The 27,361-nt window shown below is 39.7% G+C and overlaps 1 protein-coding gene and 1 pseudogene across 3 annotated transcripts in view; both read left to right on the forward strand.

Annotated features, from left to right (window-relative positions):
• The window catches only part of KMT2A (lysine methyltransferase 2A), a 75,892-nt gene that overhangs the window by 21,803 nt on the left and 26,728 nt on the right, over positions 1-27,361 (forward strand). The window contains exons 2-18 of one of the 3 annotated variants that reach the window (XM_060304135.1): positions 4,108-4,177; positions 7,356-10,009; positions 11,332-11,509; positions 12,574-12,808; positions 14,667-14,731; positions 15,162-15,539; positions 16,067-16,140; positions 17,116-17,247; positions 17,824-17,937; positions 21,407-21,553; positions 21,979-22,074; positions 22,286-22,406; positions 23,355-23,477; positions 23,902-24,086; positions 25,077-25,250; positions 25,989-26,099; positions 26,402-26,475. In XM_060304135.1, the coding sequence (XP_060160118.1) occupies positions 4,108-4,177; positions 7,356-10,009; positions 11,332-11,509; positions 12,574-12,808; positions 14,667-14,731; positions 15,162-15,539; positions 16,067-16,140; positions 17,116-17,247; positions 17,824-17,937; positions 21,407-21,553; positions 21,979-22,074; positions 22,286-22,406; positions 23,355-23,477; positions 23,902-24,086; positions 25,077-25,250; positions 25,989-26,099; positions 26,402-26,475 (4,931 nt within the window). The remainder of the gene's footprint in view (positions 1-4,107; positions 4,178-7,355; positions 10,010-11,331; positions 11,510-12,573; positions 12,809-14,666; positions 14,732-15,161; positions 15,540-16,066; positions 16,141-17,115; positions 17,248-17,823; positions 17,938-21,406; positions 21,554-21,978; positions 22,075-22,285; positions 22,407-23,354; positions 23,478-23,901; positions 24,087-25,076; positions 25,251-25,988; positions 26,100-26,401; positions 26,476-27,361) is intronic. The other 2 variants (XM_060304137.1, XM_060304136.1) reach the window with 2 other exon arrangements.
• LOC132597719 (small ribosomal subunit protein uS8-like) lies at positions 16,523-16,911 on the forward strand (annotated as a pseudogene).

Raw genomic sequence — 27,361 nt, forward strand, 5'->3', positions numbered from 1 at the left:
CTTCTTTAACTAGAGCTACTGAGATGCACAATATGCCTCCTTGATGCTTCTTCGTCTTCTTTAGTTGTTCTTAGTAATTTTCTTAGTTCTGTGGCCTCCTCATATGATGGAACCATATATGATGATACCAAAAATTATAAGCCTTCAAAACAAAGAATTTCAAACAATTATGTATCGGGTGCTTTTGATACTGTCTATGGTTTTTGATGTTATTTTCAGTTGATTCATCAATAAACCTCTGTAGGTGAAGAAATTTGATTTTTTTTTTTTAACTCTAAAGACTAACCATTTTGGAGACAGAAGAATGCTAAGGTACTTACCATCTAATTCAGTGCTCTGAAGTGCTGAGTCTTTTGCTAGAAAAGAAAGAAGGTTATGAGAGGTTATCCTAGGCCTTATTCATCAAAGGCCAGGTGTGGCCAAGCTTGTTTAATAGAAGAGTTTTCAAAATAGCTTTGGAACCTCCACATTAGATTGGGAGGTGAAGAACTCCAGGTGAATGGTTTCTGCTCTGACTAAATTGGGAAGAACTTACGGGAGGAGCTAAAATCTATTTTAGTTGGGGGTAGGAAGGAAAAGGCATTGACTTTCTCAGTTGCAAGTTTATCAGATCACTGGTATTACTAGGAACTGTGTCGCATCTAATCACTGCAGATGATTTAGGTCTCGATTACTTAAACTCTCTCAGATTTCTAATGCTGGAGTGGTGCCTAGTACAATACTGAGGCATGGAGATAGACATTGCCATCCTTTGGAAGAATTTTGAGATTTGTTGACTATTTCTCCATGAACCTAATACAAATACAAGTGGAAGAATGAACTATTCCAAGATTTAAGCCAGTTTTTTATTCCAGAATATGAATTACGTAGTAATTTATCCTTCACCGACTTTTTAAGGGATTTTGGCTTTCTAAAGGAAGGCTGAGATTGTGCACCTGCCTGTGTGCTTTAGCTACTTCTTGGGAGCAGGATCATGTCTTACTACTTACCTTTGCATTGGGAACAGATAGCATATAAATGGTTTTTGAATGAATGGACAAGTAAAAGAAATAGTGTTTTGTTTGCAGAGTTGTCCTAGCAGTACATAATTCCTTGAAATACAGAACTTCATGTATTTTTCTAAAATACCTTCGTCATTACATTTTATCTGTAAACATCATTGTCTGTAATACTTTGGGTTCACTTAGATTCACTTGTGGAAAACATATTCCTGTTGCTTCATCACAAATATAATAGCCACTAAAGGATTAAAATTCTGTCATTAAAATAAAAATCAAATGTTAAGATGTTTATGGGTAACGTAGAATTTGCTAGTAAACGTATGTTTGGAAGTTCTCAAATAACCCCTAGAGGTAGGGGTAGGGATAATAAAGAAATTCCACACATGTATTATTTTAGAATTAGCTTTCACTTGGGAAACAACATTAGCTTCATTGCATTCCTAATCTCCAGAAGCTAAATATGGTCCAACAGTATTTTATGGTGCTCAACTCGGCAAGGATATTTTTCTATCTTTGGAGGTAAGAAAAGGGTAAAATCTTGACGATCTAGTGACATCATTATCCAGAAGGAATAGGTTTGTTGCCTCTTGCCTATAGTTTGTCTTGGAGTGCTGTGCTCATCAGAGGAAGCCAGAGTGAAAGGAAAAGTATGGATGGCTGTTTGGGCCCAGTTTCCAGGAATACTTCATCCTGTGTAGCGTGGGGTCTTCTGTTTCCTCTCTTCACGAGTGTCCAGGCTTATGATGCCATAGTGCCAAACATGGATTTAATTGCAGCTTCTCTTGTTACCTTTTTTGGTAGACATTTTGACTTAGTCTTTTGATTTCTAGGCAAGCCTAAATCCCTGGGAAGCTAAGCACTGTTACCTTGTTTACTGCATCTTCCAGGAACCCCGTGTGTTTAAAGGGGGTGATGAGAGCGACAGGAGAGGCAAAAAGGACTTCATTTGTAGCGCCTTCTTGCAGCATTTTTTCCCCCAGTGCTTTCTCAGCTTGATTTTCCTTAGATTTTGGGGGACTTTTACGTGGAATTGGAAGTTCAGAGTTAGCTGACCAGAACTCTTTAACATAACAATGATGGCTTTTGTTTTTGGCTAAACTGTCTGGATTGTTTAAACAATGGGTGCTTATTTTTTTAAGCATGCTTCAAGAAGTCAGTCTATATTTGAAGTGAAAAGAAAGCTCTTGGGTGGAAGTCAAGTCATTCTTTTCTTATTCCAACTACAAGACCACGAAGAAAGAGTTAATGCCTTCTGTCATTTTGGAAAGTACTTGGAAACTTTAAACATTGGCAGAGTTAGTTAAATTACTGCTTGACAGCTCAGTAGTACTCTTTTGGAGCACACTGAATTAGGGTTGTACAGCTACATATTGTGAAAGTTAGAAATATAGAAAAGTGACTCACTAAGGTTGCTGATAATAAACATAGCAATGTGGATCTCTTATGTTTCTTTTAAAGATTAAACATTTTTCATTACTTCAGCTGTTGGTTACTTTACCTGTTGGCTATTGTATGTATAGTTGCTAGAACTCTCTCATTGCAACACTTGGAGCATAGAACTTATGCATTTAGCAATGTAGTCCCCTGGCAAGCGTTAGGAAATCCTCAGATGTCTTTGTGAAATGCATAGATTAGCAGTTGTTCCATAAGGATAATGCAGGGAAAGAATGAATTAAATCAGAAACTTTAAGGATTTGAAAATGGGTGTCATGTTACTTTAATAGTAGCTGAAAGAATTGGGTATTTTGTACTGTAGGTGACTTATTGGATTCCTTTACATATTTATTTATAGTTTTAGATTGTAGCCATTATGGTAGGAAGTTATTTGCAAATAACTGTATGATCTTGGGCAAGTCATTTGGCCCTTCAGAACTTCAGCTTCTAAAACCACATCAATAATAACTACAATATGGATACCACATTATAGTTTTATGAATGATTTTACATAAATTACATAACTTACATAAATTATTTCATTTATTCCTTAAAACGCTCCAATAAATAAAAGAATTGAGACCTCAGACAAGCCCTTCCCTCTCTTCAGTGGTGGCGCGTGCCGACAAACGAGAGGATGAAGTGGCCCCCTCTACAATTGGGGGGCTTTAACTGTTGGAACTTAGTTTGGGGATTATCAGTATAAATTGGAGGTACAAGAAAATCTGTCTATAATTCCTTATTTTGTTCTTATTTTATGTGGATTTTGTTTCTGGCATCTGAAATTCTTATCTCTTTGTAGAAAACTCTTAGCTTCTGAATCGGTGAATTTCTATTAATCAGGTTGTTTAAATAGACCATATTTCTTGACAATTTGTTCAAAATCGTTTAAATCCTTAGTATTTTCTCAAAAGGCAGGTTAAAAGTTAGAGGTAAAGAGAAGTTTTTGCCTTTTCTCAGTATGACTGAAAATAAGATGGTTCCTTCAGTTATTCTTGGATGCATTCTTGAATTGGTGTAGTCAATTCATCATCCCTTTCACAAATGCTGCTGCCCACCATTAAGTCTCTTATCACAGGGCATTTAAAAATGATGCCATAAAATGCATGTTGAGAATCTCTGGATCTCAAATGTATAGAAATCACATCTAAATGTCAATTCCTGAGTTAAGGAACTGACGATAATGGCAATTTCAGTCTCTATTAATATTTAGTAGACAAGAGATTATGATATTGTAGATTATTCCTTATGTGTCTGTAGACTTAACTACCTGTTGAAAAGGTATTTGTTTTATTGGGGCTGTATATTTCTGCCATTGTACTGATTTGCTTACTTGAATTAAAGTCATTCTTTAATTGTTTTGGGCTGTATCTATAGTTTGAAATTTAGGACTGTCCCCTATGTACTGTGCACCAAAGGTGACTTATCAATGCATTGTTCAATTACTACACAGCTCCTATTGTCTGTAATGAAGCCATATGGCTGGGTCCATTTATTTCAGTATTAAGTTATTTTATAATAATATCCATGTGAATGATGATGAGTAATACATAGAGGCTAAATTTTCCAAATTCATTTGTGTCTCCTCTGGGCATTTCTCTGGGATATGTTCAGATTCATGTTTTTTTTGTTGTTTTTTTCCTGATTTTAAAATAATTTTCCTTTGTTATAGGATGAGCAGTTCTTAGGTTTTGGCTCAGATGAAGAAGTCAGAGTACGAAGTCCCACAAGGTCTCCTTCAGGTATGGCCAGTTAAATGCATGGCATCTTTACGTTTTGTTTGTTAAGGGACTGGTGACTTCCCCTTGCCTTCTTTGCATGTAAAGGGTGGTCTTAAATACTGGGGTTTTTTGGGTGCCTCCTTCCCTTTCCCTCACACTAAGTAGGAAATGGCTTATGAGCTAGACCTCTTTAAGGGACCTCTCTCTGTCAGGCCGCTTTTGGTTTATCCTTGATAATGCTTCTCTATGGGAACCACCAGAGGCATGGGGGCTGGATTTCCATGGAATGCTTGCAAAACCTGGTAGGCAAATTGAAGGTTACCTACTGAGAGCAGCATCCTGACATTTACACATTTTGAACTGTGTGGCAGTAAATATGACTTTGGAAATAATTTGGCCATTGTTTTTTACAGATGAAATTTGGTCTACTATTGTCAAAGAACTAAAAACAAAATGTTGGCACTGTATGAAACTATTTTATCTGATCCTTGAAAAACTGTTAAAATAAAGAAAATAAAAACGACATGGGTATTTCCATTTATTAGCAATATTTGTCATTGTTCTCAATAAGAATATATCTAGAATGTCTTGAAATTCTAGACTTAACAGCAGTTTCCTGCAAGATGATCCTCAGTGGAAATAACATTTAATGGCTTGCAGAATTGTTCTGTATAGGAGAGGGCTATAGATCTTTTGATGAAAAAAACATTCCCCATCTGCGCTGCCATTCTGACTTCTTGTATGGTTGTCTTTGATTTTATGTGCATAGACAGTCTAGTTAAATATGATGTTGTTAGCTGTGCTTTTGGTCCTTGACATAGTTTGTGATGTTTGTTAGCATTTGCATTTCATTTGAGTCATCATATATTATATAGTAATCTAACTCAAACACATAAGTTGACAATTTTTCCTTTCCCAAGTGGTGGTGGTATTGCCATTCTAGTTGAGAGGACTTAGCCAGTAGTATTCCAGTATCTGTGCCATTTAGACAGTAGCAATATTCTCTTTAAGATGTGATGAAATCTTAAAACTTCGTATCAGGTGATGTTAGAGATTGTCTGGTCTAACCCTTCATTTATAGATAATAAAATGAGGCCCAGAAAAGACATGATGAGCAGTTTACTTCTGACTGATTTGTGAGTTCTTTGAATGTGTTGTGGATTATGGAAGTTAGCAGAGCAGGACTCTTCTCTATTCTGCTTTTTCTCCCTGTCCACCAAGAGCTTTTTTTAAAAGATGGATAGAAGAGGTTTTCAGAATTAATAAAGACCTATGAGTAGCCAGCTTCAAGTCTACCAAGATTGTAAGGAATCTTGTGATGTACTTCTGGGTAGGAGTTTATTTTGTTAATTCACAACCCTTTCTTGATGGTTTCCTCAAGTTTGTTTCTTGGCTGTCAGTGTACCTTAAATGTTGTTTTTTGTTTGTTTTTTTAAACCATCTGTGTATACTTTATTAAGAAATGAAACTGTTTCTCTGCTGTCTTCTAGTCCATTACTTTCGTTGTAATTAGTATATATTGAGAACAGATTTGTGAATCTTAATCTATTAAGAGAGGTTTCAAGTTAATTGGTGAGGAAAGCATTTATATTTAGAAAGCTCAACAATAAGACCTTTGTTGATTTCTGTTCTGTTAGAAAGCTGGTTCCATAGTCTAAAATGTTCATCATAATGGCATAAATCTCTTCTGGTGCCTCTTAGGGGAGGTTTTAATCTCAGAAGAATGTTGAGTCATATAAAGCACTGAAAAGTCACGAGAGAAGAGATGATATGATAGAGGAGGCAACTCATAATACATTTAGAAAGTACAGACTATATGTGGTGATCAAGCTGTGGTGTATATAAATCAAATCACTATGTTGTACACCTGGAACTAATATGTATTGTATGTCAATTATACTTCAATAACAAAGAATACATCTTTAAAAAGAAAAGAAAGTACAGACTATACAAAGAATTTTAGGGAGTTCCCAGGTGGTCTAGTGGTTAGGATTCCAGGCTTTCACTGCTTTCAGTGCTGGGGCCTGGGTTCAATCCCCGGTCAGGGAACTGAGATCCCACAAGCTGTGCAGCATGGCCAAAAAAGAAAAACAAAAAAAGAGAATTTTAGAAAACAGTGGTTTTTCTGAAGTCTCTTGATAAGCAGCAAATTGAGCTGATGTATAAGTTGGCAAATTCCTTTTATTTAGAATAGAAGAAATCTGATTTAAATTGTCAGTTTGCTCTTGACATCAATTATGGTTAAATCTTTTTTGTAATTTGAGACTAACTAGTTCAAGAACCTGTAGGTAGGGGAATAGATTAATGGACATCTCATGTCATTTCACTGATTAGTTCACCTACCACGGAGTTCAGTGATCTTATTCTGATGTCTCATGAATGAATGTTTTTCTTTTCAGTGAAACTTTTTTTTTTTTTTTTCGGTACGTGGGCCTCTCACTGTTGTGGCCTCTCCCGTTGCGGAGCACAGGCTCCGGACGCGCAGGCTCCGCGGCCATGGCTCACGGGCCCAGCCGCTCCACGGCATGTGGGATCCTCCCGGACCGGGGCACGAACCCGCGTCCCCTGCATCGGCAGGCAGACTCTCAACCACTGTGCCACCAGGGAAGCCCCAGTGAAACTTTTTAAACTTACTTTGGCAAAGCAGATTGAAAATATAGGGAGCTGAGCTGCCTATAGGGTTGGTATATTATTGTAGCCTATAGGAGTTGGTATGTTGTTGACTGAAGAGCACCTTGTTCAGATTTATTAAAGCCAAAATTCTGAGTTTAAAAAATGGGATGACTTACTATAAATGTGTTCTCAGATATTAACTCTTGGTGGCTACAATATGGAAAAGCTCATACAGATTTTTTTAAAACACACCTTTTTTTAATTCAGAAAAAACCTTCTTGTTCACCCAAAGTTGTAGGAAAATTAGTTTTATATATTAATTGCTCAGTTGAAAACCTCTTATTATCTTAGTTTTTCTATCAAAAAGGTAGTTAAGTGTTCTTTTAGGTAGGATGTTATTTACTTGATTTCTTTGAGGCAGGTTTTTGGTGAAAAGAAACTAAGCACAATTAAGATGTTTTATTGACTGATTAGACCCAGGTAGAGTTCAGTACAGAATGGCTTGTGCTAAATTATATTCAGCTTAGTTAAGACCTAAACTATAAAGCTAAATATATGCTCTTCATTGTTTAATTTCTATACACAGTTAAAACTAGTCCTCGAAAACCTCGCGGGAGACCTAGAAGTGGCTCTGACCGAAATTCAGCTCTCCTCTCAGACCCATCTGTGTTCTCCCCTCTAAATAAATCAGAGACCAAATCTGGAGATAAGATCAAGAAGAAAGATTCTAAAAGTATAGAAAAGAAGAGAGGAAGACCTCCCACCTTCCCTGGAGTAAAACTCAAAATAACGCATGGAAAGGACATTTCAGAGTTACCAAAGGGAAACAAAGAAGATAGCCTGAAGAAAATGAAACGAACACCTTCTGCTACATTTCAGCAAGCCACAAAGATTAAAAAATTAAGAGCAGGTAAACTCTCTCCTCTCAAGTCAAAGTTTAAGACAGGGAAGCTTCAAATAGGAAGGAAGGGGGTACAGATTGTACGCCGGCGAGGAAGGCCTCCATCAACAGAAAGGATAAAGACCCCTTCAGGTCTCCTCATTAACTCTGAACTGGAAAAGCCCCAGAAGGTCCGGAAAGACAAGGAAGGAACACCTCCACTCACAAAAGAAGATAAGACAGTAGTCAGACAAAGCCCTCGAAGGATTAAGCCGGTTAGGATTATTCCTTCTTCTAAAAGGACAGATGCAACAATTGCTAAGCAGCTCTTGCAGAGGGCAAAAAAGGGGGCTCAAAAGAAAATTGAGAAAGAAGCAGCTCAGCTGCAAGGAAGAAAGGTGAAGACACAGGTCAAAAACATCCGACAGTTCATTATGCCTGTTGTCAGTGCCATCTCCTCGAGGATCATTAAAACTCCTCGGCGGTTCATAGAGGATGAGGATTATGACCCTCCAATTAAAATTGCCCGACTAGAGTCTACACCGAATAGTAGATTCAGTGCCACGTCCTGTGGATCTTCCGAAAAATCAAGTGCAGCTTCTCAGCACTCCTCTCAGATGTCTTCAGACTCCTCCCGGTCCAGTAGCCCCAGTGTTGATACCTCCACAGATTCTCAGGCCTCTGAGGAGATTCAGGTACTTCCTGAAGAGCGGAGCGATACCCCCGAAGTTCACACTCCACTGCCTATTTCCCAGTCCCCAGAAAACGATAGTAATGACAGGAGAAGCAGAAGGTATTCAGTGTCAGAGAGAAGTTTTGGATCTAGAACGACGAAAAAGTTGTCCACCCTACAAAGTGCCCCCCAGCAGCAGACCTCTTCCTCGCCACCTCCACCCCTGCTTACTCCACCGCCCCCGCTGCAGCCAGCCTCCAGTATCTCTGACCACACACCTTGGCTCATGCCTCCAACCATCCCTTTAGCATCACCATTTTTGCCTACTTCTGCCGCTCCCATGCAAGGGAAGCGAAAATCTATTTTGCGAGAACCGACATTTAGGTGGACTTCTTTAAAGCACTCTAGGTCAGAGCCACAGTACTTTTCCTCAGCAAAGTATGCCAAAGAAGGTCTTATTCGCAAACCAATATTTGATAATTTCCGCCCCCCTCCACTGACTCCTGAGGATGTCGGCTTCGCGTCCGGGTTTTCTACATCTGGTACTGCTGCTTCAGCCCGATTGTTTTCGCCACTCCATTCTGGAACAAGGTTTGATATGCACAAAAGGAGCCCTCTTCTGAGAGCTCCACGATTTACTCCAAGTGAGGCTCACTCTAGGATATTTGAGTCTGTAACCTTGCCTAGTAATCGAACTTCTGCTGGAACATCTTCTTCAGGAGTATCTAACAGGAAAAGGAAAAGAAAAGTGTTTAGCCCTATTCGATCGGAACCAAGATCTCCTTCTCACTCCATGAGGACAAGAAGTGGAAGGCTTAGCACTTCTGAGCTGTCACCTCTCACCCCACCGTCTTCTGTCTCTTCCTCGTTAAGCATTTCTGTTAGTCCTCTTGCCACTAGTGCCTTAAACCCAACTTTTACTTTTCCTTCTCACTCCCTGACTCAGTCTGGGGAATCTGCAGAGAAAAACCAGAGACCAAGGAAGCAGACTAGTGCTCCGGCAGAGCCATTTTCGTCCAGTAGTCCCACTCCTCTCTTCCCTTGGTTTACCCCAGGCTCTCAGACTGAGAGAGGGAGAAATAAAGACAAAGCCCCTGAGGAGCTGTCCAAAGAGCGAGATGCTGACAAGAGCGTGGAGAAGGACAAGAGTAGAGAGAGAGACCGGGAGAGAGAGAAAGAGAATAAGCGGGAGTCCAGGAAAGAGAAAAGGAAAAAGGGATCAGAAATTCAGAGTAGCTCTGCTTTGTATCCTGTGGGTAGGGTTTCCAAAGAGAAGGTTGTTGGTGAAGATGTGGCCACTTCATCTTCTGCCAAAAAAGCAACCGGGCGGAAGAAGTCTTCATCACTTGATTCTGGGACTGATATTGCTTCTGTGACTCTTGGGGATACAACAGCTGTCAAAACCAAAATACTTATAAAGAAAGGGAGAGGAAATCTGGAAAAAACCAACTTGGACCTCGGCCCAACTGCCCCATCCCTGGAGAAGGAGAAAACCCTCTGCCTTTCCACTCCTTCATCTAGCACTGTTAAACATTCCACTTCCTCCATAGGCTCCATGTTGGCTCAGGCAGACAAGCTTCCAATGACTGACAAGAGGGTTGCCAGCCTCCTAAAAAAGGCCAAAGCCCAGCTCTGCAAGATTGAGAAGAGTAAGAGTCTTAAACAAACTGACCAGCCCAAAGCACAGGTACTCTTTTCCATCTTGCCCATTAAAATCAACAGTTTCTCGAGCCCCGTCTAGGAGCAAGTTTTAGGCTGAGTGTTTCAGTTAGATCCAGGTATGGGAATCAGGAAAAGATGGTGGCATTCGCAGTGGTCCTTTACGGACGGGTAGGATTTTGATAGGTAGAAAATGATAGGGGAGAAATTTTTAAGGAGAGGAAACAGTGTAGGGTAGAGATAGAAAAGTATAAAGCATACTTGAGGAACGGGGATAGCTGGACTGGTACGTGTAGGAAAGCGGTGAACCAAGACTGAAAGGTACGTGGGGCCACATTACCCTGAACGCTGAGTTGTTTTGTACTTAATGGGTTTGGTGTAATGGAATCTGTGACTTAATTTTGAAGATGCATTTTTGCAGTCAGATTGTTTTACTGTTGTTTCCTATAGGAAACAGGGACGGGGGGAATCTCTTCCTCTGAGCTGTGAGTGATCAGACCAATAGAAAATAGGTATCTGCAGAATACATATGAGAAGCACTTAGCCTCAAGTTGTGATACAGAAAAGCTGTACAATTCAGTTAGTTAAGATGATGACAAACAGATTTTTGTAAAGAAGAGCTTTTTTTTTTTCTTTTTTTTAATTAACAAAGCGAGCTAGGCACTGGTCTTTTCTGAGAAAACCTGCCAATCTTTAGATTGTTTTTAAACATCGTCATGTAGTAGATGCGTGTTTATACCAACATGTCAAGTTAGGTTAAGATGACCACAAACTTAGGTTTTAATGTTATTCAGCGTAGGGCCACATTTACATTTAGTAATTCTGCCAGTTGAGAGGTCTAGCAGGAATATGATGAGACTTATTTCCGACACCATTTTGGATGTTTTTGGTTAACCTCCTAGTGGTAGGAGCCGTGGCTCTTCAAAGTGTGAGACATTTCTGTTTGGAGCCGTGGCCTTTTATACTTCCATGTATAGGTTATTTCCCCCTACTTCTCTGTTGATCAGGGAAATATAAGAAATAGTCTGTGGCTCGATAAGCCCAGTTTACACGAGAATGAGCTTCTTGATAATGCAGACTGGAAGCTTGATTTTTTTTTTGAGGAAAATTTTAAAGAAGTAGTATAATTGGGAATAGAAGCTTAGCTGATTTCTGTTTTTTGATTAGAATCCTTGTCTGCCAATTTTAGAAGTAGGTGATTTCTATATATTGATATGGCCTATCAGCTGGGAATAACTAGAGTTGTATGTGTTGAATCTATAAGTTAATCAACTATACCTTGGCTTCATTCAATTATATTTTCAACGCATATGGTTGTTATTGTTTGTTTTTGGCTTGCCTCCTCCTCAGGGTCAAGAAAGTGACTCATCGGAGACCTCTGTGCGAGGACCCCGGATTAAACACGTCTGCAGAAGAGCTGCTGTTGCCCTTGGCCGAAAACGAGCTGTGTTTCCTGATGACATGCCCACCCTGAGTGCCTTACCTTGGGAAGAACGAGAAAAGATTTTGTCTTCCATGGGAAATGATGGTAGGTCGGGGATGTCAACCTTGAGGTCTGAGCAGACACTGGGTTTGTTTGCTGATCATCCTGGGAGTGCCCAGTAGGCTCTTCATAGCATTATATGTTAGGCTGGGTCCTCCAAAAACCAGATGGCGGAGGGCGGGGGGATTAAATATGTAAGGGTGTTATTAGAGGAAATGCCTGAGAGAGAAAATGGGGAGGGAGTCAGGAAGGGCTGGGAGAGCTGTCAGACTGCTCTGTAAGTCTGACCCTAGTGAAGGAGAGTGGGAAGGAAGGCTGGGCAGAATCTTCCTGGATGCCGTGCAGTGTGAGAAAGCTCGGCAAGGCTGTCAGGGAGCCCTTGAGCAAACATTGACTGTCAGAGGAGTCTCGTGTCTCCCTGGAACAGGCCTACCCTAGTATCCCTGCCATGCTTGTCACTGCCTGAGAGCAACCTCTGTGGTAATTGTGGCCTCTGTACCCCTGGATTTCAGAGCACAGCAGCTGGGGGCCCTGTGGTTTTAGGTCTGTGAGGCACGTTCTCATGGGTGACTGCTCAGATGAAATTTAGAGGTTTAGAGAGTCTTCAGAAGCATTCAATTCGTATTCTTTTTTTTTTTTTAATGCTTTCTTTACTTTCTTTTTTTGTAATCATATTTTCTTTTTTTAAAAACATTAATTAATTATTTTTTGTATTTTGGCCACGCTGCGTGGCTTTCAGGATGTTCCCCAACCAGGGATCGAACCCGGGCCCCTGCAGTGAAAGTGCCAAATCCTAACAACTAGGTCACCAGGGAACTCCCTCAATTCCTGTTCTTGACTTTCGGTTACACTGTATTTTGTTTTCATTGTTTGGATTTCTGCTTTCATCAAACTGCAAGTTATAGGCATTTTTAAACATTTAATTATTTAAAACAGGCTCTCTGTTCTGCATATGAATATTTTTATTGTAATGAATTTGATTTTTGGAGTTTCAATTAAAACAACGTTTGAATGTATATACTAACATCAGTAGATTTTGAGAATCTCCCCTCTGCTCCCAGGAAGGAGCCAGATACTCTGTCAGAGCTAATGCCACATTTCTTTAACAGACAAGTCATCGATTGCTGGCTCAGAAGACGCCGAACCTCTTGCTCCGCCCATCAAACCAATTAAACCCGTCACCAGAAACAAGGCGCCGCAGGAACCTCCAGTAAAGAAGGGACGGCGGTCAAGGCGGTGTGGACAGTGTCCCGGCTGCCAGGTGCCTGAGGACTGTGGTGTGTGCACTAACTGCTTGGACAAGCCCAAGTTTGGTGGCCGCAACATAAAGAAGCAGTGCTGCAAGTGAGTGCGCGTCTCTCTGGGGGGCTGGTCTCAGCCACTGTCCCGCTTGTCACAGAGAAAATGCGCCCGAATGCCCAGTGTGGTTGTACCAAGTCACCTCAAGTTGCAAGATGAGTTGTACGCTTGGATTTTGGGCTGTGCTGGGTTTGGGCTGTGCTTAAATCAGAAATCCTCAGGTGCAGCGCTGTGAATGTTCTGTATCTGCTCAGGTCGGTGTGGTAGCTGTTAGCCGTATGGCTGTTTAGCACCTGAAACATGGTTGGTGTGACTGAGGAACTCCCTGTAATTTTGAATTCACATAGCCACGTGTGTCTAGAGCTGCCATATCAGTGCAACTCTGGAGGGTTTCTACTTAATCACCAATGAGTTTAGGCCTGCTATTTATCAGGTCAACTGAAATTACCTTTATCTTTATGGCATTCAGGAAATATTGGTGATATAAGTCTCTCCACTCGCTAACTCTCAGCATATTTTCATGCCTATGAAAGTCTTCCCCCACCCCGCACGCTACTTGCGGAATCTTAGTTCCCCAACCAGGAATCGAACCCGGGCCACGGCAGTGAAAGCGCCGAGTCCTAAGCACTGGACCGCCAGGGAATTCCCTGGAAGTTTTGATTACTCTACCTTTTTTCCCTTTTTCTAGTCAGTTTGTGGATGCACTTTCTACTCTCTGGGATAATTTGTTTAAAGTGGATCAAGAGAATTGCATAAATAAATTTTGGTGGTTGAGTATCTCATCAAGTGCCTGGCACCAGGAATGGATATTATCCGTAGATGTTTGCTGAATGAACGAATAACATGAAAGTGATTTATATAAAACATAATTGGGAGAAATGCTGCATTACTTACTTAAGGGGAGACAGTTTCTAGGAGACAGAGAAGTTCTGTGCTTTGGTTTAGTCTGGCCTTAAGCAAGAATCTTGTCTCAGTCCCATTAGTGGAAAGAAGTGAGACAATTCACAGAACAGCAAAAAAATGTACATGATAGCAAGATAAAATGGCACTAAATTTAGGGGTTGCAGTGGATTCAGTTCAATATTAAACTTCAAATTAAGTTTTGAGTTTCAATAAACTGAGGATAGAAATATCTCTCAAAGCCCTGAGATAGACCTGTAGCATTGTAGTGGCAGACAAAGGACTCGGGTAATTTTAGTCCATTTTGTATTCAGATTACTATATGAATAATAATCTCATAAGGGAGCAGAACTGATTTGACTGCGAGAAATAACGACTGATCGTTTTGTGTGTGGCGCTAGTCAGTACTGGGTTGCAAGACATTTGAGTCCCATTTCAAAAATAATTTGATATTTGCTCCTTTTAGATCGTCAAGGTAGGTGAAATTGCTGATCAAAGGATTTAAAGGCTTGAATTTAAATAATGAGCAGTCCTTTTTTCAACTCTCAAAATGAACCTGAGTAAAGGTTCATGGATTCTTTTTTTATTTTTTTAAATTAATTAATTTATTTTTGGCTGCGTTGGGTCTTTGTTGCTGCGCGCAGGCATTCTCTAGTTGTGGTGAGTGGGGGCTACTCTGTCACGGTGCAGGGGCTTCTCATTGCAGTGGCTTCTCTTGTTGAGGAGCACAGGCTCTAGGCGCGCGGGCTTCAGTAGTTGTGGCTTGTGGGCTCTAGAGCGCAGGCTCAGTAGTTGTGGTGCTCGGGCTTAGTTGCTCCGCGGCATGTGGGATATTCCCGGACCAGGGCTCTAACGTGTGTCCGCTGCATTGGCAGGTGGGTTCTTAACCACTGCGCCACCAGGGAAGCCCAAGGTTCACGGATTCTTGCAGACGAATTAATACGTGCTTCAATTGCTTCTCTCCTAAATGAAGTTTACTTTATGGTATCCCTTATTATTCTAGGATGAGAAAATGTCAGAATCTACAATGGATGCCTTCCAAAGCCTACCTTCAGAAGCAAGCAAAAGGTAGTGTTGTCAAAAGATCTTCCCCCAAATGCTTCCTGCTTTAATGTCATATAGTTGTGTACATCTAGTGTAAAGAGAATACTAGCCTTTTTTCAAGTACTGCTGTTTCCCAGGGAGCTGTTGGTTGTTGAAGCTGGGTGATAGGTACATGAGTGTTCATTTTACTCTTCCCTTCACCTTGGAGTATGTTTGAATGTTTCCATAAGAAAAATTTCTTTTAATTCATACAAAAAATTACATTATATTTCATTTCCTAGAGTAATAAGAGTATACCTGTTTCACTTGCCAACTTGGCATTAACTTTCTTGAGTCTTCCAGTGTCAACTTTAGCTGTAGGAAACTGAGACTAAGATTGTTACATTCTTATACTTATATTTTAAATAAAATTTTCTCACAGAAAAATAATCTTGCATTTCCCCCCCACCCCCAGCTGTGAAGAAGAAAGAGAAAAAGTCTAAGACCAGTGAAAAGAAAGAGAGCAAAGAGAGCAGTGTTGTGAAGAGCTTGGCGGACTCTAGTCAGAAGTCTACCCCGTCAGCAAGAGAGGATCCCGCCCCCAAGAAAAGCAACAGTGAGCCACCTCCGCGGAAGCCTCCGGAGGACAAGAGTGAGGAAGGGAATGCCTCCACCCCAGGAGCTGAGGCCAAACAAGTGGCCACACCCTCTTCCAGGAAGTCCAGCAAGCAGGTCTCCCAGCCGGCACCAGCCATCCCCCTACAGCCCCCCAGCACAGCACCACCGAGAAAAGAAGTCCCCAAGACCACTCCTAGTGAGCCCAAGAAAAAGCAGCCTCCACCTCCAGAGTCAGGTGAGTGAGGACAGCAGGAAGAGCTGCTGAACCGGAAGTACCAGCACAGGACACTGACATCTTAAACAGCATTTGGAAACCTGAAATATATATTGTTAAGTCTTTGGTACAAGAAAACTAGCTCTCTTTTAAATATTTATTTAATTTTTTTTTTGGTTGCGCTGGGTCTTAGTTGTGGCCCAAGGGATCTTTTAGTTGCGGCATGCATGCGGGATCTAGTTCCCTGACTACGGATCAAACCCGGGCCCTCTGCATTAGGAGCGTGGAGTATTAACCACTGGACCACCAGGGAAGTTCCAATTAGCTCTCTTTTAACTGTTATATAATAATAAAGAAATAGAAGCAAAAACCAGTTAAGTTGGAGATACTGTCTTAATTTCCTATTCAAAGCCTAGAGTTTAAATGGTTTTTTGTTTTTTCTAATGCCCCTTTCTTTGCAGGCCAACCAGTGCTAGAGTCATCATTGCTATTTAGCATTAACTGTCAATTTAGTGGCATCTGACGGCAGTTTATTTTGAATTCTTTAGGTCCAGAGCAAAGCAAGCAGAAAAAAGTGGCTCCTCGCCCCAGTATTCCTGTAAAACAAAAGCCTAAAGAAAAGGTGAGGAAAGATTTGTTTCCCTGCCATTTGTCAAAGATGTGTTCTATTCTGTAGGGAAATAGCCTTATCCTTGACATTCACGTGATTGAGTGAAACTGCATTTCTGCTTCTGTGTAGATGGCAGTGGAATTGCTTAAAATTAGCAAACTTCAGGTTTAGGCTTTAGCTCACTTCCCTTTTTTTCTTTTTTTTCCCGTTGTTGTTTTCCCCTTCTTTGTAGCCCCACATGCTTATGCTTATGCTGCAGGCTGATGAGTATAATTTTTTTCCCCCTCAACGTCCGTTAGCAGTATTTGTCTATAACAATCGCTCACTATTTTTATTATGTGGAGAGAGAGGTCTTAAAGACTTTTCCAGTTCTTTCTGTGCCCCCATAGTGGTGTGCATGCACGTCCAGGCTGATGCTCTCGAGAGCATCAGCAATGCTGAAAAGAGAGACAAATGCCAGGTTCTTATTAAGTCGTGTTCCAGAGTTACTATCCAGTTTCAAACTGTGATGATGAAGCATGGTTACATTGGCAAATCTGAAATCATTGACGATCACAGAGCTGGGAAAATTGTTTTGAATCTCATAGGCAGGTTACACAAGTGTGGAGTGATCAGCCCCAGATTTGATGTGTGCAACTCCAAGATCTAGAAAAATGGCAGAATAACCTGCTCCCATCTGGTCAGTGTGGTTTCATTGTACTGACAACCTCAGCTGGCATCGTGGACCACGAGGAAGCAAGATGAAGACACGCAGGAGGGAAAAGCCTGGGATGTGTTTTCTAGGGGTATAAATACATACGTGCCAATAAAATGCTTCAATGGAAAAAAAAATTCTCCTGAAGATTACTTGTCTGTTTCTCTAGGATACTTATATTGGAAACATGTTTTCCAGATCTATTAAGATTTGTCATTTGCATTATTATCTGTTGCAAGAGTGAAGGCAGGCAGGGTGTGGATTTGTTCTTTATCCATCTTCTATCCCCCTAGGAAAAACCACCTCCAGTCAATAAGCAGGAGAATGCAGGCACTTTGAACATCCTCAGCACTCTTTCCAATGGCAATAGTTCAAAGCAAAAAGTCCCAGCAGATGGAGTCCACAGGATCAGAGTGGACTTTAAGGTAAAAGTGTTCAGTGACCACGGAGTATATTGAGTGTTGTGGACTTTAAATCGAGAAAATGATGTTACCAAAGGTGTTGAAAGAGAGGAAATTCATTCGGGGGGCGGGGCGGACGAATGAAGAGCTGCCATTAATAGATGGGTTCAGGTGTGTGAGAACTCCGGTCGGTGTTACCAGGTCAGTCTGTGAACTGACTGAAGTACAGAGGCACGGAGCCAGTCCTGCCCATCCTGAGCTGTAAAGTGCTTTTAGATGAGAACAGTATCTGAGGAAGTGCTTCTTTCACATAGGTATTATCAAACCATGATGATCGCTTGAATCAGCAAAACTCTAAGGGAAATTCAATCCCAGTAAATCTTTGCATTGTAGTTAACAGGTGAGCCTTTTAAGAGTTTGTGTCTGAGATTTAAAATTTTTAAAGCGGCAGTTATTTTGAACTCATTGAGATGAAATATTCTCGACATTCTGGTGTCACTCTAATTTTATGCTTTTCGTCCTTATTTTCAATGCAGCGTTTTTTCAGTGCAGCGTTGTGTCGTAAAACTGTCAAAATTATCTTTTCCTCTCTCTCCGCAGGAGGATTGTGAAGCAGAAAATGTGTGGGAGATGGGAGGCTTAGGAATCTTGACCTCTGTTCCTATAACACCCAGGGTGGTTTGCTTTCTCTGTGCCAGTAGTGGGCATGTAGAGGTAAGATATCCTGCTTCTTGGTACCCCAGACAGTATACTGATAGATTATTTTGCTGTGATGAAAGAAATCATTCTATTCTGTTTTGTTGGTATATAGCAGGCACTATATCCTGTTGAAACCTGCAAATGCAATGCTTTGAAGTTTTTTAGAAATTTCAGGAAGGAGTCTGCTTTTTATTAGAGTAGCAGGTTTTTTTTTTTAGAGTAGCAGTTATTGAGTGTGAAAAGTTTAATAGTTTCATCTCTTAAATTCACTCATTAGTAGAGTTCTGATTTTTTGCTAGATGTCCAAACATGGAAGAAATAATGTTTTTCTAGAAAAAGAGATATGCTGTTGATAGTTGTTTTATGTTGAATAGCAAAACTTCCTTGTCTATAAAGAGCTCTTAGCAATTAATAAGAAAAAGGAAAACACTCAGTAAAAAAAATAGTCTAAGGGCAGGAGTATATAATTCACAAAACGAGAAGTAAATACATGGTGGGAGGGGAGCGTGAAGCCTTCCGATTACCAAACACTGTAAATTAAAGCATGATAAAAAGGATCAAGTGGAAATGGAGACTTTCTGTTTCTGGAAATCTAAATTAGTTACAGTCTTTCTGAGAAGATTGTTTGGAAGTATGTATTTATCTTTAAAATGGGTATACCCTCTAACCCAGCAATTGCACTCCAGGCATTTATCTTGAGGATATAATTAGATAAATTATATGTGTATGTATGTTTGTATACATGTATGTATATAATAAACCCTTCTATATGTATAAATATTTGTATATATATAATAAACAGAAGGGTTTATTTCAGTATTTATGATAATAAAAAATTGGAGACAACCCGAAAAGTCATCAATAAGGGGCTGGTACTTCGGTTAAAGTAATTATAGGACATGCGTATAATGGCACATATGAAGTCCTAAAGATGATAATATAGATTCATATTGACATGGAAAGATGTCCATGACACATCACTGAGTTAAAAGAGCAGGTCACAAAATAGTATGTAAAAAGCATGATCCCATTTTGGTTTGGAAAAATGTTTTTGAAATATATATGTAGAAAGAATTCTGAAGGATTTACACCAAAATCTTAAGAGTGTAGTTGGATTGTGGTTGACTTTTGTTTTTTCTTTATCTTTTTGAGTTTTCCTGCAGTGAGTATGTGCCATCTTTACCATAAGGGGAAAAAAAGGTAGCACAATTTTAACTAGGAAGCAGTAATTTGTCATTCGTACAGTTCTCAATTCCTGAATACTTCCTTAGGTTATTATTTGTCACATATGTATTCTAAGGTCATAAAGAAAACCCAAAGCCAAGTTGTAATCCAGATGTTGAGCAATCATTGAGACTCACTAAGACATTCAGTCCTGCTCACTTGCTATTTTAAATTACGCATTAGCAAGTGCAGACAATATTGAATAAGAGTTCACCAAAACTGCCTCTGTGATTTAGTTCAATGCAAATCCTTTATGTATGCAGATTACATAATCCGATACGCTATTTTTCTTCTACATCTTTAAGCTTTCTAAATAATTTCAAAAGTAAACTATCAGACATAAAGTAATTTTTCTGCAAAATTATATTCACAAATAACCGTATGCTGAAAGTTATATATTAAAGAGTGACTTTTTAAATGAAAATGATACCAGTATATGGATTTTTAAATATGTGAAGAAAAAAGGAGTTTTAATGGGCAAAAATTAGCAGCTTAAATAGTAATGGGATAAACAATAATTTGGAGGTGTAAGTTTTGTTTTCCTTGGGTTTTTTATTATATGGTTGTATCTTAAATATAGATTTAAGAAATTTAGAAAATATATGACATCATTATATGATAAAGTATACAGAGAAATGCAAAATTGTCATTGTAAACGTTCAGTATTTTTTAAAAAAATTTAGTGATTCAGACATTTAATAAAATAAAATAAAGGCATTAAAAAAATAAATTACATTACATTACATTAGCAAAATTTTTGCCTGGTATTCGTTAAGGAAATATTTTCTTAGTTCCTGTTACGAACAATATATTGTTCTAAGTGCTGGAGTTGCTTTAGATAGCGTTGAACTGAGACTGTTCAGTCTATATAAGCGCTAGGGGTCTACTGTACCTCTTTTCCTACATAATCTTAACTTTCGTTACATCCATATACATGTTACCCACAGGAATAACTTATTTTCGTAACACCAGTACTTCAACTTCTGTGTTAAAACAGGTTTTTTTTTTTTCCAGAGTATAATTGCTCTAATTTAAATTGTGTAGCTGTGACAGCAATCCCACAGGATTCCTAAAAACTGAAATTAGAAAATGAATAGCCCACTGCCTACATTGCACTCCTAAAGCATAACCAGTGCTTGATGAATTTTCCCTCCATCCAAATTTTTTAAAACTTTTTATGTTGACATGATTTCAGATTTACAGAAAAGCTACAAGAGTGGTACAAAGAATTCCCATACACCCTTTACCTGGATTCCCCAAGCATTAATTTTTTTTTTTTTTGGCGGTACGCGGGCCTCTCACTGTTGTGGCCTCTCCCGTTGCGGAGCACAGGCTCCGGACGCGCAGGCTCAGCGGCCATGGCTCACGGGCCTAGCCGCTCCGGGGCATGTAGGATCTTCCCGGACCGGGACACGAACCCGTGTCCCCTGCATCGGCAGGCGGACTCTCAACCACTGTGCCACCAGGGAAGCCCAATATTTTCTTTTATTGGAGTAAAATTGCTTTAGCGTTAATATTTTTAATTTGCTTTATCCTTTTCTCTTTGTATATGTATTGTACAAAATAAGAAATAAAATATGTACACACATTTTATATGTAGACTTTTTTTTCTTAAAATTTGAGAGCAAGTTGCAGACATATGCCCTTTTACCTCTAAATTTTATACTGTGTATTTCCTAAAACCAAGGACATCCTCTTATATAACCACAATATAATTATCAAAATCAGGAAATTAATGTTGATATATTACAATTATTTAAGTAGACTTTAGTTTTGACCAGTTGTCCCACTGATTTTTTTTATGGCAGAAGAAAATTATGAGTCACACTCATTTGAATTTCTGAAAATCTCTTTATCAGTATGAAAATAACTTATTTCTAAAATTAGAGATGGGAAGGACAAACCAGAGCTTACAGTCATTTAGTAGATTATAGAGAGCCTTTAAAACCATCCCTATTTCCCCTTACCCCACTCTTTTACATTGCCTTAGCTCTTTGTTGATACCTCTTTTATGGCACTTAAGCACATTCTATGAAATCTTAGATTGTATCTATTTAGTTATTTTATAATTCTACTATTATTACTACTTTAGTCCCCTGAAACTCCCCAGTATTCTCCTTTTTTAACATAGTCATTGCTTAGTGAACATGTTGAATACAGTATGTACACCACTACTCCTAAAGCTCAAAGTAAGCAGGTAGGATTTGGTTGATATTTCTACGTGCTATCTGACCGCCTCTGTGTTCCCTTCTTACCCTAGTTTGTGTATTGCCAAGTCTGTTGTGAGCCCTTCCACAAGTTTTGTTTGGAGGAGCACGAGCGCCCTCTGGAGGACCAGCTGGAAAACTGGTGTTGTCGGCGCTGCAAGTTCTGTCATGTTTGTGGAAGGCAGCACCAGGCCACCAAGGTACGACGCTGAGTAATGGGGCCACTTAGAGTATTACTCTGTATCTCCATTTCTGCCTTTTAATCTAGGATTTCGTACGCACGTATTTCCTCTGTTGGCTTAGCCTGTTTTTACTGTTTAACTGGGTGTAATCGATTGCCTATTGTTGTGTTTTAATTTAATTTTGGGAGTATAGCAGAAAACGTGGCATTGGATAAGATCCTCAAAATAAATCAAATCTCCTTTATCAGAATGTTCACCACTGAGTGCCTTTGGCAGGACGTAAATTCCTATGCCTTGAGAGTAAATAATTTATGAGGAAATTTAAGCCGTCACAGTGATGTGCTGTATTTACTTGAAGATAAGTATGAAATGGGGTACTAAGTGACAGGTGTCCAGTGAAGGTGAGGTGATGCCCACCTTTTTGCCTTCTTATTTTTTTACAGCAGCTGCTGGAGTGTAATAAGTGCCGAAACAGCTATCACCCTGAGTGCCTGGGACCAAATTACCCCACCAAACCCACAAAGAAAAAGAAAGTTTGGGTGAGTTTCTCACACAGTGGGCAGTTTCAGAGAGAATTGTCATGGGACTGTCAGGCGTGCACAAATTGTAAGAGGGCTATCCTGCTTGAGGAAGAAAAGCCGTCCCAGTAGAGAAGTCAACTCTAGAAATGGATCGCATTTGAGACCTTCTTAAATAAGAAGAGATATTAAAAATAAGAAGTTCCTATTGAATTTCTTTCATGTCTTCCAGATCTGTACCAAGTGTGTTCGCTGCAAGAGCTGTGGATCCACGACTCCCGGCAAAGGGTGGGATGCACAGTGGTCTCACGATTTCTCACTCTGCCATGATTGTGCCAAACTCTTTGCTAAAGGTACCTCAGAAAAGCCAGTTTTGTCAACTTTTAGAGGTTGTACTTAGTGTTTGGGAGGTGAACTGGACACTGCAGTGGAATGAAAAGGTCTTACCATTGTTGTCCAGGATGCCATTTAGACAAATTTCCTAAGTTTCTGGTCTTGCTCTTTTCCTTACACAGAGGCTTAGAGCAACTAGGAAGGTTTTGTTATCTTTGGGGGGATGAATCAAGGAGACTTTTTATAGTAACTCACCACAAAGAAATGCTCTAAACCAGTATTTCCCAAAGTGAGGTATATATCCATTTGATTGTTTCAGAAATGACTTTAGGTGGTACTGAGTCAAAGATTTGATCTTAATAGTTGTGCTAGAAAAAAATTATAGCCAATGCATTAAACTGACTTAGGATGATAACGATATAAAGTTCACTATTGAAGTTATTTAAAATAAGCAAATCAATGTTAAGTCTATTAAGTAAAAAATAATAAGAAGTGATACGTGGATAAAACAAATTGATGAAGGGTGTCTATTTTTCCGAATTTTAGGAAGCACTGCTCTAAGCTCTAATGTAAAAGCACTAGGAATAAGGGAAAAGTGTAAATTAACTGTGTTTTTACTCCCATTACCCTCTCCTCTTTTTTAAAAATTTAAACATTTCTTTGGAATGTTTAAGAGAGAAAGTTCTCTCTTCCATTCTGTTACGTTATCTATAAAATCTACCTTATGACCTTTAAAAATGGGTCTAAAGAAGAGAACTAGTGGCATATCCTGAGAGCTCAGAATAATCTTAACACTTTACAGATGTGTAAACATTCCATGGTAGGTGCATGCTGGCATTTGTAAGTAGTTTCAGAAGCAGAATATGGTGGCTGGCATTTTACATCACATTGGCATATGTGGGTCAAGGGCTTTAGAGGCATTGGTTATGTGAACCAAAGCTCTGCTGAAAACTTTGCTTTGCTTTCAGGAAACTTCTGCCCACTCTGTGATAAGTGTTATGATGATGATGACTACGAGAGTAAGATGATGCAGTGTGGGAAATGTGATCGATGGGTCCATTCCAAATGTGAGAATCTTTCAGGTACAGAAGGTTGGAGTCTTTTTATTACAGTTTCCTTCTTTCTTGGTACAGCTGCATGTACAGCCCCCAAAGTACTATAAACATAAAATTATGGTAGTGTTGTTACTTGAAGTCTTTTTAAATTTATTTTTTAGTCTCTAAAATAAGAACATTGTGTTAAATTTGTGCTCATTTATCTTGAACACATTCTTTAAGATATTTATTCGCTGTCCTTTGTGGATACCATAACCTATTGATTCTCCAGTGACTAAATCCTGAGTTAGTGTTAATAACGTCCCTTCCGAGATCAATACATATGCGTTCTTCAGGGGTGTGAGAGTCTTAATACTGTTCTAACATGCAGCTTGATATTAAGTTCAGTGGAATAGCTTTCTCTTTTCCCTGTTTCCCACTCTTCAGAGCACTTCATCATTGTAGGTTTTTGTTTTCCCAGATGAGATGTATGAGATTCTGTCTAATCTTCCGGAAAGTGTGGCCTACACTTGTGTGAACTGTACTGAGCGGCACCCTGCGGAGTGGCGACTGGCCCTTGAAAAAGAGCTCCAGATCTCTCTGAAGCAAGTACTGACAGCCTTGTTGAACTCTCGGACCACCAGCCACTTGCTACGCTACCGACAGGTAGGCCCATGTCTCATTTTGTATTCCGAGTGGTGGTTTGTGCCTAATCATGGGATGTGTGCGTTTTTGTGTGTGTGTGCTTTTCAGTTTATTTTCTTTTGCCTCACTCTTTATTTAGTTTTGTAGAGTTCCTTGTTTTGGCCTTAGGCTATTAAGAAAATTTTTAGCACCAAGAGTAAAACCCTTCTCTGGGGTAAGAAGAAGGAAGGGGCCATATCTCTTTCAAAGGTCTTGCTGTTGTAATATGAAATTTGGACTTTGTATTCTGAAGGCCATGGGGAGCCCAATGAAGGACTTTACCCAAAAGAGTAACCTGATCAGAGTTGCTTCTTAGAAAAAAATAAAAAAACAAAAAAATGATTCTGAGTGGAGTGAGAGGAAGGATTGGAGAGGACTGAGCCTACAGGCAGGAGCCGTGGTTAGGAGGCAGTGGTGGTGCTCGAGGCAAGAGGGAGCAGGATGGTGGCCTGATCTGCGAGGGTGGTAGTGGGGCCAGAGACCCTTCGGCTCCAGGAAAGTTCCAGGGCTCCTCAGGACACAAATTGAAAATCTCTGCTTCTTGTCCATTTAAGTCATGAACTATATACATAAAGTAGTCATTGGGAACACAGGTATAATGTTGGAAGAACCACATGGATAGCTTTAACTCAGAGCTAGGCTGCTGCTTTATCTTTTAACAGAGTCTGTTTTTTGAATAGGAAAATTAGCTGTATCTGTGTCTTACTCAAAAGGAATTGGACAGTTTCTGTTTCTTCATACTAGGTTGGGAGTTATCAAGCAAAGCTCCTCAGTGATCCTAGCCAAGCTATTAGATAGCCAGCTCGTTTTAACTTTCCTTTTCTAGTATTTGAGAAATCTCTGATTATTTTCAAGTTCTTTAGGTTTTATAATACACATCATTCAGTACCATCTTTATTCATTTTCGTAGAATCTACATAGGTGCCTCATTTTCAGTGTTACATAAAAGAAACATATCTTTCCTGACGACAGGCTGCCAAACCTCCGGACTTAAATCCTGAGACAGAGGAGAGTATACCTTCCCGCAGCTCCCCAGAAGGGCCTGATCCACCAGTGCTTACTGAGGTCAGCAAACAGGAAGATCAGCAGCCTTTAGATCTGGAAGGAGTCAAGAGGAAAATGGACCAAGGGAACTACACATCTGTGGTATGTCTGTACAGCAAACTACCCAAATTTCCAGCTCCAGTTTAGCTTCCTTGGGTCTTTTGGGGGATGAGGCTGGGTGTTAGCATTAAAGGATGGTTGTATTGTATTTAGAAATGTCATGTGGTTTTAAATACCTAAAAATATGTGAGTCATTTTAGTTCTGTGTTTTGGAAGATGGGTTATGATAGGGAAGGTAGTGTCTTTTTATTTGGCTTTCACCTGAGTTCTTCAAAAATTATCTTTATATTAAAATTATTTTTATATTAATACTGTTTATGGAAAATTACTAATGTGCAATTAATTGGTTTGCCCCTTTTGAGATCGCATCTGAATAGTATGTCTTTTTATAATGGATGTTCATTTCTAGATAGATGCCTTTTAATTTTATGATTTTAAGGAAGTGTAGGAAATGATCATCTGTTATCTCATGGTCCGTGTTTGCTATTCAGTTGTTTATTCATTTTAGTCTAAGTAAAAAATCGTGGCCCTGTTTGGTAACTTACCAGGATACAGCTAATTTATCTGCATTCTTACCTTATTAGCCTGGCATGTCTTGACTGCCACAAGTTAATTATGAACTGAATCCCAAAGGCCTCCACTGAAGAGAAATTGCACTGTATTAAAATGGGGTGTCCGTTTTCTATTGGTTCTCTGTGCTGGATGATTTAGGAGGGAAGAGGAAGTGGTTTTGAGAGCACACTGTTCTATGAATAATTAATGCTTTGTTTTTGTATACAGTTGGAGTTCAGTGATGATATCGTGAAGATCATTCAAGCAGCCATTAACTCAGATGGAGGGCAGCCAGAGATTAAAAAAGCCAACAGCATGGTCAAGTCCTTCTTTATTCGGGTGAATGATATTAATACTTCATGTCTTTGATGCTTAATCCGTGGGTTGTTACCACATGAACAGAACAGACTTGTTCTCATCTATGTTTTGCTTTGTCATGTGTATAAATCATTTTTCGTTTAATTCGTTCCTCTGATTCTTTGGGAGGAGATTAGTGAGGTTCCAGAGTGGATGGATCTTTCCTTTGGTGGCCTGAATCATCCTCATATTGACAGAGAAGCTGGTGTGAAGTTGTTGGTTTTTATGTGCTTTCCAAATGAATGGTCACATGCTTACATTTTGTTTGTTTGTTTTTCTGTTAGCAAATGGAACGTGTTTTTCCATGGTTCAGTGTCAAAAAGTCCAGGTTTTGGGAGCCAAATAAAGTATCAAGCAAGTGAGTAAATTCAGTATTACTTTTTTTCGCTTCATCAGCTAGAAATCTGAGCGTTCTTATATTTTTAGATTGAGGGGTTTTTTTTAGACTAGGTTTTAATATTAAAGATTAATCATTTGAAATGCCTTTTTTAAAAAAATTAATTTATTTGTTTGTTTTTTGGCTGTGTTGGGTCTTCGTTGCTGTGTGTGGGCTTTCTCTAGTTGCATGAGCAACTAGTTGCGCGAGTGGGGGCTACTCTTCATTGTGGTGCGCGGGCTTCTCATTGTCATGGCTTCTCTTGCTGCAGAGCGCGGGCTCTAGCGCGCAGGCTTCAGTAGTTGTGGCACTTGGGCTCTAGAGCGCAGGCTCAGTAGTTGCGGTGCATGGGCTTAGTTGCTCTGCAGCATGTGGAATCTTCCTGGGCCAGGGATCGAACCCGTGTCCCCTGCATTGGCAGACGGATTCTAAACCACCGCGCCACCAGGGAAGCCCTGAAATGCCTTTTTATTGCTGGTTTAGAGACAACACTTAATGTTTATTGCAGTCTGCTGCCCTTTTTTTCTTTATTTATGTATTTGTTGTTTTAGGGAACTTGTGGCATATGTACAATACATGTACTATATATATAGCCCAGTTATAACTGGGTTCTATCTTATTTAGGAGTTTATTAATTAATTAATTTACTTTTGCTGTGTTGCATCTTCGTTTCTGTGCGAGGGCTTTCTCTAGTTGCGGCAAGTGGGGGTCCCTCTTAATCGCGGTGAGCGGGCCTCTCACTATGGCGGCCTCGTTGTGGAGCACAGGCTCCAGACGCACAGGCTCAGTAGTTCTCAACAGTTCTTGATTCTCCATATTTAACCTTAAATTTTTATTCCAGTAAATCCTTTTGACACATTGATAAGGT

The sequence above is a fragment of the Globicephala melas genome, chromosome 8, assembly GCF_963455315.2.
Source record: "Globicephala melas chromosome 8, mGloMel1.2, whole genome shotgun sequence".
Classification (NCBI taxonomy): Eukaryota; Metazoa; Chordata; class Mammalia; order Artiodactyla; family Delphinidae; genus Globicephala; species Globicephala melas.